Source organism: Chaetura pelagica, unplaced genomic scaffold (genome assembly GCF_000747805.2).
Source record: "Chaetura pelagica isolate M959 unplaced genomic scaffold, ChaPel_1.0 scaffold338, whole genome shotgun sequence".
Classification (NCBI taxonomy): Eukaryota; Metazoa; Chordata; class Aves; order Apodiformes; family Apodidae; genus Chaetura; species Chaetura pelagica.
The window spans coordinates 185,817-199,480 of record NW_009954114.1 but is presented as its reverse complement, the minus strand read 5'-3'; the positions used below and the strand labels follow the sequence as shown (position 1 = coordinate 199,480).

The 13,664-nt window shown below is 39.8% G+C and overlaps 1 protein-coding gene across 1 annotated transcript in view; it reads left to right on the top strand.

Annotated features, from left to right (window-relative positions):
* FAT3 (FAT atypical cadherin 3) overlaps positions 1-13,664 on the top strand; it is a 345,063-nt gene that overhangs the window by 298,097 nt on the left and 33,302 nt on the right. The window contains exons 18-21 of the mRNA XM_010002614.1: positions 344-487; positions 1,199-1,396; positions 3,827-4,625; positions 13,016-13,150. Coding sequence (XP_010000916.1) covers positions 344-487; positions 1,199-1,396; positions 3,827-4,625; positions 13,016-13,150 — 1,276 coding nt within the window. The remainder of the gene's footprint in view (positions 1-343; positions 488-1,198; positions 1,397-3,826; positions 4,626-13,015; positions 13,151-13,664) is intronic.

The following is a 13,664-nucleotide window of genomic DNA, read 5'->3' as shown; positions in this document are numbered from 1 at the left end:
CCATCTGACACCTAGGAGAGATGAAAATGTTTGCTGAACATTTGAAAATGGCTGAGATTGGTTATTATCGGTCTTTTTTTTTTCTCTGCCCCTTTGTTTGAGGAATGCGTCATCTGATACAGTTATTTTAATGCAGTGAAGCTGTTATGTTTATTGATAGCCTTATATGACAGAAGTTGAGACACAGTGTGGTAATAAATAGGATAATGTACTAAGGGCAGGAAAGGTAATGAGGCCGAACAGTTCACCTTAGAATATGGTAGGTGGTACACTGGATGTAAAGAACATGAATTAAAATGTAGGACCACTTTCATGGTGGTTCAATGTTTTCACCTTTTTGCAGATATCTGGTTATTCATTAGTTATCGAGGCAAGAGACAGTGGCACCCCTCCTTTGTCTTCTTCTGCAACAGTCAACGTGGATGTTTCCGATGTGAATGATAATAGTCCTGTATTTACTCCAGCTAACTATACAGCTGTAATTCAAGTAAGTTTATCCTGCACATCAAAAACTTCTCTGACTTCTGAAATGTTTGGTTTCAGTTAACCAGCTTTTGAGGATTTATCTGCAAAAGCTGTATTTAAAGAAAAGTATAAACATAGAATCATAGAATTATTCAGGTTGGAGACCCTTGTGATCACCGAGTCCAACCATCATCCCTACTCTACAAAGTTCTCCCGTAAACTACATCCACCAACACCACATCCAAACAATCCTTAGGTACATCCAGGGATGGTGAGTCAACCACCTCCCTGGGCAGCCTGTTCCAATGTCTGATGATAAGTCTTCCATAAGTCTTTGGTGAGTTTCTGTTTTCTGAGGCACCTTAACCTCAGCATCCATCACACATTTTACCATTCATCCCTGTTGAGCCAGGTACTCTAGCCACAAAACGTTTAAGCTGGGATAAGTTTGCACTTCTTTAAGCCTTGCTCAGGGTGTGGGTCTTGATGGTTGATCAGTCCTGATCAGACAGAGTGTGAGGAGGACGTCATCGGACCCTGAAGGTGTGGTGGGTGCCTCCATCTCTGCTACCTGTCCTTAGGCCATAAGTGGTGTCGAATAAACAGTGCTTGTGAAGTACTGCCTTGGGCAAAGAGCATTTAGTTGAATATTCTCAATAGCAAAACATGGCATTTTATGATTGTGAGATGTATCATATTAATCCTTTTCTTTATACACTGTATATGTGTAAAGGAAAATAAACCAGTGGGCACAAGCATTTTGCAGCTGGTAGTGACAGACAAAGACTCTTTTCACAATGGCCCCCCTTTTACCTTCACCATCCTCACTGGCAATGAAGAGGAGGAGTTCACACTGGACCCTCATGGCATCTTGAGATCTGCAGTCATCTTCAAGCACATGGTTGCAACTGAATATGTGCTCTGTGTGCAGGTAAGGCTGGATTTTTGCATATGCATGGAAATAAAACCTCTTGTATTGATAGATCATCTGTACATTGCCTGTATGGATTGGTTTTAATTGATTGTATTCTATGAGTAAATGCCACACATTCCAGTTTACAGGTGCACAGTGTGGTATGTTTCCTTTGATGTCCTTAAACCTAATTTCATATAAATAGGTAGCCAGCCACCTTTTCAATTTTCTCCACATGAAATGGATTTTCTGAGCAGTGGCCATTATGATTTAAGAATCTCATCTCTTTTTTTTTTCTGTAGCTAAGCAAGGAAATAAGCAAAAACACATTATACACATACAAGTGCACCACAGAACAAGTGACAGCAAAATATTGTTCTAGGAAGGAAAATCACTTCTGCTTTTAAGTCATAAATTTAATCATAAATTTTTGGAAGCCTACCAAGAATTCATGAAATCACATTTCCAAGGTCAATTTAGCTCTTACAGAATGTGAAAATAAGACATGCAATAGAAGTCCAGCTCAGACTTAGCTTTAGAGTCATTGTTGAGGAACTTTGTAACCAGGGTGGTTTTCATTACAAAAACTGTAAATCCAAAAGTAATTTGTCCATGTTTCTCAGACCTGCCAGAGAAAATGTAGTAGGGTTCAGTAAATATGCGAATCTAGGGAATGAACTACATGTCTTCACTGAAATGATATGTGGCCCTGTAAGCTAAGTCTAAAAAGCAGGCTTCCTCCACTTGTTTTGCTGGGGTTATTTCCCTAAATACAGTATGTGAGGTCCTTTACAAGCACATTTAATGGTGTTCACATCAGTAATATCCCCAGTTAGTTACAACTGGAAAAAATAGAATCTGTGATGTTAACAGTTCAAATGAAAGTAAAGGTTTATGAATTTGCCATTTAATATTCCTGAGACCTGTTCCTTGAGCCTTGTAGGAAAATAAAAAACTCTCACCTTTCATTCTTACCATGCCTTCATCCTAAAATACCTTTATTTTCAGGGCAATTTGCTAGCCAGAGTTTCAGTAGAGCCAAAGCTGAGCATAAGAATTAAATTTAAGCAGTGTCCTCTAGCTGTATAGATCCAAGTATGTCAGATAAATGAAATATTAGACAGACCACAGTGTCTGAGATGCACCAACATGTTCAGAAAATGACACTGTTGGATTGTGGAGGCCTAATTCCTTCCAGTATTATTTTCTGTAGAAATTTCTGCAGTGAAAACGTGTTTTACATTTTCCTGTTATGTATAGACCATAGACATGTTTCTTTGCCTTCGTATGTGCTAAAATTCTGCTTTCTCCTTTCTACCATCAGGTTCTTCCTCTGAGTTAGGTTTATTAAAATATAATGTTAAAACTGAAAGTGGAATGGGATGTAATCTCTGTGCATGTGTGTGTGTATGTTCACACACATATATATGACTTTTTAATTTTTTGTTCTTAGATTTACTAATCCTTTCCTAGTAATGTCCATATTACTGTAGTCATCCTGTCTTTTATTATTATTATTATTATTATTATTAATTTCAACTTGTCGATTTTCCTCTCCATGTCCAAATATAAAGATTTTGAATGTGTAGTACAGCTCTGACCAGTGGAAGTTTAGTCTTCTGCTGTTCTCTGGAGCATGTAAATATGTGAGGCAGTGTATCTTTAGTTACTTCAATGAAACATTTTTCTTAGTGCTGGAATGGACAGTTTGTACCCCCATCTGTCATGATGACCTTAGGTTTTTTGTCATACTTGCTCTTCTAATCTCTCTAAAGTGCAAATGATGCTATCATATGTGCTCTGGGTCATACAGTCATTTGTCCAAGTGCAGTGCTGCTCTCCAATTTTATCACTGGTAACAGCAGAGGCACCCTATTTCATTTTTGGATGGTGATAAATTTTATTTCAAGCATGTTTCTTGATTGCATCAGGTAAAGTAGTACAGAGCACTGCAGAAAAATCTGAACTCCCTCATATCCACACAAGCTAAGCAGGGTCTGAAACACTTTAGAGCAATGCAGAAACTGATGCTGGTATTTCACTGGGCTCCAGTCTCTATTCCAGGGTTGAAGTGAGCCCAAACTCTGTTTTGTACAGAATATACCACACACAAATGGCTTGGTTGAGAAGAGGACAAGTGATAGCTATGGGATCTTGGGAACATTTCAGTTTGAGTAATGAGACATTCTGCTGACACATTTCTCTCTGCAATCACTTAGATGAGGTTTCCGTGCTTCCCTGAAGAGTTTATAAGTTCCATTGCTAGAAGTGGCTGAGACATTTCTTTACATATGTTTTTTGCGAACACGTTTGGGAAGTTCTTCTGAGATGTCTTCAGAATTACTGATCCTGTGAAAATATGTATAGCAAGAAGTTGTGCTCATTGGCTGTGTTATATGTGTGTTTTGTTTTGTTTTTTGTTTTCTTATTTTTTCTAAATTACATTAGGCAAAAGACTCTGGGAAGCCTCAGCAGGTTTCCCATACCTACATTCAGGTGAGGGTCATTGAAGAGAGCATTCACAAACCGACTGCCATCCCACTGGAGATTTTCATTGTCACCATGGAAGATGATTTTCCTGGGGGAGTCATTGGGAAAATTCATGCCACAGATCAGGATGTGTACGATGTCCTCACATATACACTAAAATCAGAGCAGAAAAGTTTGTTCAAGGTCAACAGCCACGATGGGAAGATCATTGCCCTTGGAGGGCTTGATAACGGCAAGTACATCCTGAATGTCTCCGTCAGTGACGGCCGGTTCCAGGTACCCATCGACGTTGTGGTCCACGTTGAGCAATTGCTGCAGGAAATGCTGCAGAACACTGTCACCATCCGGTTTGAGAATGTTTCCCCAGAAGACTTCGTGGGCCTTCACATGCACGGGTTCAGGCGTACCTTGCGAAACGCAGTGCTCTCCCAGAAACAGGACAGCTTGCACATCATCAGCATCCAGCCGGTGGCAGGCAGCAACCAGCTCGACATGCTGTTTGCAGTGCAGATGCACAACAGTGGTTTCTATAAGCCTGCCTATTTGATTCAGAAGCTTTCCAATGCAAGGAGACACTTGGAAAATGTGATTCGTATTTCTGCTATCTTGGAGAAGAATTGCTCCGGACTGGATTGTCAGGAAAAACACTGTGAGCAAAGCCTATCTATTGATTCCCATTCCCTGATGACCTATAGCACGGCACGAATCAGCTTTGTGTGCCCCCGCTTTTACAGGAATGTGCGGTGCATGTGCAATGGTGAGTACTGCTCCCTCCTCCCCTCCTTACACATTATGCGATAGGATTGTTTTTATTCCTCTGATGCAGATTAGAAGGGGCATTTCAATTCAGTCCTTTAAAGCACGACTGGCTGATGGATTGTGGGAATTGATTTCTCAGGCTCAGGAAGAATTGTTCATGTTTACTGATGTAAATGGAAGTTGATGAACTTTGGCCTTTTATGACAAAGACCACTTTCCTGGAGGCTCCATAATCAGAGCCATCAACCAACTTCCTGGGGAGGGAAAGGAAGGGAAGAAAAAGGGAGAGGAGAGGGAGTGATGTGGTTTCCCACCCCCTCAGTGCCACTACCGGAATAAACCTGGAGTGTGACTGTAGCAGAACAGCCTTGTCTGCAGCCATGCTCTAGCAGTCTCCAAGGAAGAGGACCCCTGACCTAAGCAGTGCAGGTGGAAAGGCCTTTTCCAGTCCCATTTTTGCAGAGAGAGGCATGGAAATCAATGAATTCTTTTATTAAGTGACTGCAAGCAAGCACTCTTCCTGACCTTTAATGCAACAGTAGGTGACAGAGTGGGCTTTTGGCTGGGTTTCAGGCTGTTCCACGTTTTCACAGAGATTTCACATGGGTATATACACGACAAATAGGCTCGAGAGCCAATCTTCCTTATGATTCTGTGCTTGGAGTATAAAACCTCAGGCAGTTATAATAATAGCTCTGTTTCTTTTGTTTACCAGCCTATTTGCTCCTCTTTCCACTTCATTTAAGAATAGAGAAAAAGCTGCTGTAAAATCAATACATCAAAGCCTTCCTCATCTTAAACACACATGCGCATATACACACATGCAGAGCAATGCAAGAATTCAGCAGCCATGTCTTTCAGTACCCAGCCTTTGGTTCTGAAGCAGTCAGCAGGACTTTGTGTCTTACCATCAACTCCAGTGGCAATTAAAATACTCATAAAACTTAACCAGAGGTCACTGCTATGGGTGGCACATGGACAATAATGCCATAAAAGTTTGGTTCTGTATAAGATCATAGTTTTATTTCTGAGGTATTTTCATGTACTTTCAAGAGCAATCTATGTGGCAAATTTTTAAGTAAAAGTGTTATAAGCAGATGTATCTATTACAAAAAACCTGGACATTTTGTTAGACAAAATGAAGGATTCTCACTGGTTTAGAAGGGACAAAGCTGCAGTATCCTCCAGATGAATCCAGGAGCTAGTGCAGGAGCACTTACTGCAAAACTCCTTTATGCTCTCTAAGTCATGAATTTGTCTCATTTTTGTACCAAGAAATAACAAGTCTTTATCTCCATGGGGACAGTGATAGCCCTCACTGTCAGAAATTGGTTTTCCAGCAGACAAAATTTTCAGTGTTTATAATTTCATTTCACGACTTATTAAAGAAAATAATGATGTGTTATTCCCTTCAGATACTAATAATAGTAAGTGAACCTGCCTCACAATCCCTTAGCTTAACTCAAAAAAAAAAAAAAAGACTTTGCAGTACAGTGCAGTTCTGATCCAGCAGTTCTCTCCCTTTTCCTCCCTGCACACTAAGTTTGCACTGAAGCACAAAAATTCAGCGGGGACAGCAATTCCTAATTTTTTATGTCATGTACCAGTCAGTCCTCAAAAAGCATGGCAGGCTGCCGGGAAGGCCATGTGGTTCTGCAGGTGGTTCATGTTCCCGAGCTTCTGGAGCTTTGCTCGTGGCCCCAAAGACTGCCCCACAGGAACAGTTGCAAGAGGCAGCTTGTCCTGGTCCAGCTGGAAAGCTGGAAGGGTTCCCACAGTTCCTGTTTGAGCCATAATGTGCTGATTTCTCATAGGTGACCCTCAAGACTTGGGATAAGGTTCTGCATGTCCAGTCCGCCATCCAGCCTGTAACAAAAAGCACCCAGAGCTACTTATTGAAGTGTAACTAACCAGAGAGAGGAGGGAGCCTTGGTGCCCATTACTTTCACAGAGATAAGAGAACTTGGTGGGAAGTAAAAAAATCCATGCTTTGCCTTTCTCCACTTTAGTTAATGCTTCAGCCTCTTCCTCTGTTTTTAATTGAAGAAGCCACAAGGAGTGCCTTGGTATTTAGGTAAATGCACAGACACACACCTTGTTTTATCACATAGGAGATAACACAGTCTTTTGAGGGTATATTAATTAGATAACATATGTATAGCTTTGTATTCATGAAGAAAGCAAAAAGGCTAGGCCCAGTAAAATAATCAGAAAATGAAAATACTTGTTTGATGAGTAATTATTTTACATGCACATAAATGCAGCAAGTCAGGCATAACCACACAAAATACTAGAATAAATTTATTTTGGCTTGTTTAACAAGGCAACATTAGCAAGATATCATCAGTATAATAAAAGTATTATGCTTCCTTTGTTACTAAGATAGTTTCATGATCCAGCCCAGTAAATATTAATAGTTTGAATTATGAGAAAGCCATTAAAATATTGTATATGTTTCCAGAGATCTGATTCAATTATGACCCAGACAGCTTGATTTTGAACTAATTCACTCATTCTTGAAATATGTATCATACTTGGAGTGTTTTTCTCACTGGCAGATGTCACAGATATGCACAATTTATGCATCCCAGCTGTGCATAACTTACCTAAATTACCTTTGTGAGCAAACAGAGTTATCTAAAGTGAAAATGGAGGGAGACTGTAAAGCAGGCAGTGGGTGAACTTTGGAGATTCAGCAGCTCAACTCTGGAAGGATAAGTTCGAAAGTTCAGGTGCATCGATCTAAGCCCTTAAAATCAATAAAATTGAACTAAAGTGTTTTCCAATAAAAGGCTTTCTCTTTAGATGTCTGGCTTATCTGCTTGTGTTTGTATGAAAAATACTGTAACAAACTGGAGGTTGTTTGAGTGTGGCTGTAGGGGCTATGCAACTGCCAGTCTCTCGTCAGATGACGTGAGGTGTGCAAACATCTGTCAGTGCTTGTGGGAAGTAAAGATAGGAGGACTGGAATAAATGGGTTTCTGTAAAATAGTTCCCATCACAGTCTCATTTTTCAGAAGCAAAAATGCATTCTGTATTTTTATTTTTTCATGATGCAAAGTAATTCTTTTGTATTGAGACAAAGATGCAGGGAAGAAGCAGGTGCTGATGGGACTACTTCACTATAGAGTCACTCTGTATTATAATCTTACAAAAGTGAGGTTACATTAATATGTTTATAGGAGAGGGCTGGATTGAAATAATCTTGACAAATGTGGGTATATATCTACATCTGAGCTGGTCACTCCAGGCCCCATTTGCAGACAGTGGAAAGAATGAGGTGTTCTTAATGATGTCATAACATCTCTCCCTCAATGTCTAAAATCAGTCAGATGAATCATGCCCTAAAGTTAGATGAGATTAATGGCATTTCAAGTGTTTAATATGGTTCTGGCTTAATACTTTGAAAGAATTTTTCTGATGGACCCAGAAGTGTTCAGCAAAAGTGCAGACACACATCCACATTATTTAATCAAGTGAATAGCAGTCTTGGACCACTTTTTCGTGAAACCGGGCAAATTCAGACTTTATTAAGCCACTTCTAGCATTTTGTTCTGACAAAAAGTAATCATAGACTATGATGCATTATAAGGTCTGCTATTAATGTAGGACCTAATCTTAAAAGGTGGTCTGTGTCCTCTGCTACACAGAGCACACATTGCTTGAAAGAGTCCTGGGTGTTTGCAGCATTGGGCGTCAGACATCCAATTCAAGAACACTGCTTTTCCCGTGTTCAGGAAGCACACACATGCTAATGAACCTGTAGTTGTCTTGGCAAGATAGCTGGGATGACTGAAGAAGAAGGTGTCCTGCCTGTGTTTGGCAAGAAAGAACTGGAGATGCATTTAATAAATTTGATTTTGCTATAGTCCTTTTAACATTGCACTTTCCTAAGGAGAGATGTTTCTGCCTGTGACTATCTCCCATTTGAAGGCTCTCACTGAGAATGCACAAGCTCATATAAAACACGGGAGAGCTGAAGCCTGAAGGGGGGATGCCTAGAATCAGGGCAAGTAGGAATTGTGTTCTACCACTTAAGGAGTCTTAAGGGAAACTGTGATCAAGTACTTGATGGAAGAGGTCAAATATCTCAGTTCTCCTAAAACTGGAAGAGAATCTGATTCACTAGGACACATTGTCTGACACAGTTTTCCAGGGGAACTTGTGCTGACTAAAACCTGTGATTGACTTGTGCAGAAACAAGTTCATGTATCTGCACTGATATAAGTAATCTTTGCTTACAATACCTGGTCAGCACACTGGAAGAAGAACAAAAAATTACAGCTGCTTGTCTTCTCTCCCCACTCAGCTAATTATTACACTGTTTTAAAGGTGACAACTCAGAGCTTTGCTTTATTTGCTTTCTGGGACTTTGACTTTCAGGAGTCACTTTTCAAGCTTTTTTCTGCAACTGAGAGAGACTCCTTTTTTTTATTTTTATACAGATTCATGAGAATGGGCTTACAGAAAAACACTGAATATTGCAAGGATCAAGTTATAGTTATTGAAGCACTCAATTTTCAAATTTACATTCCTGGAAGTGATCCTTCTTTGGATGGACAGGAATTAAATAAATGTCTCAATTTGTAGTGGAAGAATGTTTTCTTCCTCAGGATACTAGTAGGGAGATTGCAATACTTTTGCCTCCTTTTAGAGAATTAAACTGAAGGTGATCTGTCAAAATCAAGTGCGTCTATTCCACCTTTTCCTGCCATGCACTGCTTGACACTAGCTCATGTGTCTCTATGACACCTTGTAGAGAACAGCTTTATTAATACCAGTGTGAGTTTCAAGGGAATGCCATGGGGTTTGCCTGGACCTGCCTACAGAAAAAAAAAAAAAAAAAAAAAAAGAGAGATCAATTCAAATCCATATTTCTCAAATCTCTTAGTGGATGGTAAACAGACTATTCTCTGGAGAGGAAATGCAACATTAGAATAATTTTATTTAAACTCGGCTGTAAATCTTTGATGTGGACAATGTAAACTTGAATGATTTCACAATTTTGCCCCACAGAGTTGTGAAATCAGCCTTAAAATGCATGTTAGCTAGGGCAATGTAATAATGCAGATTTGTAGCTTATGTACTCATAACCATACAGACAGGCGTAAAGCATTTCTTCTCCCAAGTCTGAATATTTAAAAACTTTTGTGACAGCTATTAAATCCTGCTGCAGCAGGATGAATAAAAAGTTGATTTCCTTCTAGTTTACCAGAAGACCTGCTGTTCATCTATGAGGATAAGCAGTTCTTCAGTGTATTTCCACAGCTGCACTAAATACGTTAGATCCTTTCCATGTATTTTTTGACTGTGGAAGGATGACTGAAGTACACATCAGAGTAAAAATCAGCTAAAAAACTGGCAGAGATGGATAACAAATTGCTCTATTGCTTCATGTCAAAGATATAGTCGTAGTTTAGGGCATGTGAAAATTTGCAAGCAAAATTGGAGGGTAGTGAGACGCTGACACAGGCTGCCCAAGGAATTGGTGGATGGCCCTTCCCTGGAAGTGTTCAAGTGTTCTATGGGGCCTTGAGCAACCTGGTCTGGTGGGAGGTAACCCAGCCCATGCAGGGGGCTTGGAACCAGGTGATCTTGAAGATCTCTTCCAACCAAAACCATTCTATGATTCTATGATTTGGAAATCTCAGTGCCCCCTTCTGCTGCACACTGGGAAGCTGTGGGGATTTTCTCCAGGTGCCTTATCTTTCTGCTATGCAGAGGCTCACCTTAATTACAGCCTCACAAAAGCTTTAAGTGTGTTCAAAGAGATATATTCTGCATACAGCAGAATGCTGTGTTTGTCACATAAGAATGAATTAAAATAGCCAAAAGAACCAACTAGAAAATACAAGGCAGCCTGAGGATATTGAACCACGTGTTATAATTTCAGAAAAAAACTGTTACTTGCCATTGAATTCCAAAGAATGAGGTTGTTGGTTTTTTGCCTAAAAAAAAAAAAAGCTATAGAAAGCATCGTATTCTCTGTTAAATTCTGCAGACTTTGCATTTACACAGAATATAGTTCTGCAGTGCTAACCCTGTAACATGACATTTGTCTTTTGATTCTAGAAGACTTAAAGTCTGACTGCATATTGCAGCTGTTACTCCTGTTACCTACTAAAGTGATTAATAAAGATTGCCATGCATCATTTTCTAACAGTGCTACAAGCAGTACTATAAATCGTTTACTGCATACACCTCTCAAAGAAATGTTTGACAAAGGAGGGGAGGATGTTAAAGATTAAATTGACTGTGCTGTACATCAAGCAAGACATTTACAGTCATTGCCATATTTGTAGTCAGCCCATGTCCATTTTGAAACCTACAGCAGTAATTTTTCTTTTTCCAGAAAATACTTACAGTGCCAGGCAATTTCAGCTGTGCTTACTCTGGGCCCTTCTTGGCTTATACGAAAATGTGAGAGCAATAAGAATCTTTCTTGCATTACTTTTGGAGATAGACCCTATGACAGGTTGATTTCTTCTGTTATAAATTTTAAGTAAAAGACATATGCTCAAAAAATAAAGTATTTTTTAATACAATAAGGGTGCTGCGATAAACAAAACTGCCAATATTAGGAAAGTGATGGGTAAGAAGGTGCTGGCTTTTTGTTGTTAAAATCATCACCTGCATGTATTAAGTAAATGTATTTGATAAGCAAAACAAGGGATGCTTGTCCTTTCCTAGCCACTGGCTCTCCCTCTGTTCACCCTCTGACTGAAAAAAAAGGCAGGAGTGCCTTTTTTCTGCACTTAAAGACTACTTTCTTTCTTCAACCACACACAGATACCCAAAGGTAGAAGGTGACCCTGCATCTGCCAGGTTCGTTATTGCAATCAAGAAAATGCCAACTGTTGTGAAAGTCAGGTATTCCTGAGAATTCATGTATTAAGCAGCAATGGTTGTAGCATGGTTTGCATTATGGTAGATAGTGTTGGCAAATCTTTTAAGGTCAAGGCAATCACATCAGATGTATTTAGACACTTATTTAAGGTATATAATAGTTTAGCCAAAGCTCATGGAATGCAAGAGCTTTCTTTGGCATTGACAGGCTTTAAAGTAAGCCCTTGACATGCTAACCTTGGTAGATGCTAAGAATTTAAGGCATTTTGAAGAACCTTAGTGTAATTGTGTCACATAAGTATTTTCAGCAAATTTAAAACTCAGTATTTAAAACTCAATGACAGAACAAGAGGGAATGGCTTCAAGCTGCAACAGGGGAGGTTTAGACTGGACATTAGGAAAAAAAATTTCACAGAAAGAGTGATTAGACACTGGAATAGACTGCCCAGGGAGGTGGTTGAGTCACTATCCCTGGGTGTGTTTAAGGGCCATTTGGATGGAGAACTTTGTAGAGTAGGGATGATGGTTGGACTCGGTGATCCCAAGGGTCTTTTCCAACCTGAATAGTTCTATGATTCTATGATTCTATTCATCCCTCCCTTCAGATTACTTCCCTTGTGAAATTAGTAGTAGTTTTGTATTCACGTGTTCCGGGGCAAGAATAGATTCCATACTAATGAAATATTTTTTAGGAAAGAGTTGACATTAGCATTCAAAATAATTTTATCCAAATTGTGTTCTTCCCCAAGTAAAAAGGACATGGGTGTTTTGCCCAATTTATTATTATAAATTAGTACTAGCTACTTAGAATATTAAGCTGCTTCTTTCTTCTTTTAGGTAATGTTGATATTGCACTATTTTTTTCCTATTTTTTTTCTTTTTCTCTGAACACACGAAGTTCCATATGCAATGAGACTCATGTAGCCAAAACCAGAAATCCAGAAGAAAGGAGGATAGGTTTTGGGAGCCTGGCAAGGTGTACAATGGGATGTGAGATCTCAGAAATGTGAGGAGTAAGATGGGGACAGGCAGATTTGTCTGTGCTGTACAATCAGGCTGGCAGCGGGTCCTGTGCAGGAGGAGGATTAAAAGTCCACCCACTAATGACTTTTTCTTATTTTGTCTCTTTGGGAACTCAGCCTCCATAAATTTGTTTCTCACAGGTGTGCTGGGGCACAAGGAGTGTGTGGCTTCATGTCACTTGTTTTATCATATCCTGAAATTCCCTGCACTGGGGACTTTGCAAGAAAATGACTGGCTTGAGAGACACAACGCCAATTACAAACCAGCTATTGCTCATAATAGTTTTTATAATACATTCCCATGGCTTTTAAGACAGCCTTTGAAGAAAAACTATAACTGTTTTGCTTTTTTGCTTGTCCAGAGGACATCTCTTCCATGAAGGGCTGTTTTTTGTCATTGTCATTAAGCCATTCTTTCTTTGTACTGAAATGAGAGATCAAGAATTGTCTTTCATTACTCTCGTATTACTGAAGATCATGCTTTACACTGTACCCTTGACAGTGTTTTAACTTATTGCAGGAGGACTCTGCCCAGGCTCTAATGATCCCTGTCTGGAGAAGCCGTGTCCAGGGGACATGCAGTGTGTGGGGTATGAAGCAAACCGGAGACCATTCATCTGCCAGTGCCCACCAGGAAAGCTTGGCGAATGCTCAGGTGTGTGTCACAGCAGTAAACAGGGACACGCATGAACAACAAAGTGCTGCCTTTCTCATTTTCTAGGTAGATGTGCCACTGAAGTCAACAGAAGATGCTTTACCCTTCTCAGAACTGCACTCAGCATACCTGTTTATGAGCCCTGTAAAATACTTGCCTTTGTAGAGATGGGGATGTATGAAGACCATGATCCAGTTTCCATTGGGAAATTCCCACTGACTTGGTTGGATCCCAGCCCTTAGAACAGGCTGCTGGGAAAACAGGACTTTTCCTAGAGACTGTTATGGCAGATGTTTTCCTGCCATGGGCAAAGCACTGTAATTAGCTGTTCTGCTTACTGTTGAGATTACCAAAATTCCAACCCAAAAAGAAAGTTTGAGGACATTTGTTAGTTCTCTGCAGCTGTGTTGTTCCCTAGGATATAAAGAGCCAAGTGGAAAGCCAGTGAAGTGGAACTTTCTGTTGGCTTCAGTGAATTCAGGGCTGTATGATAGAGGACATGTGCTATTTTCCT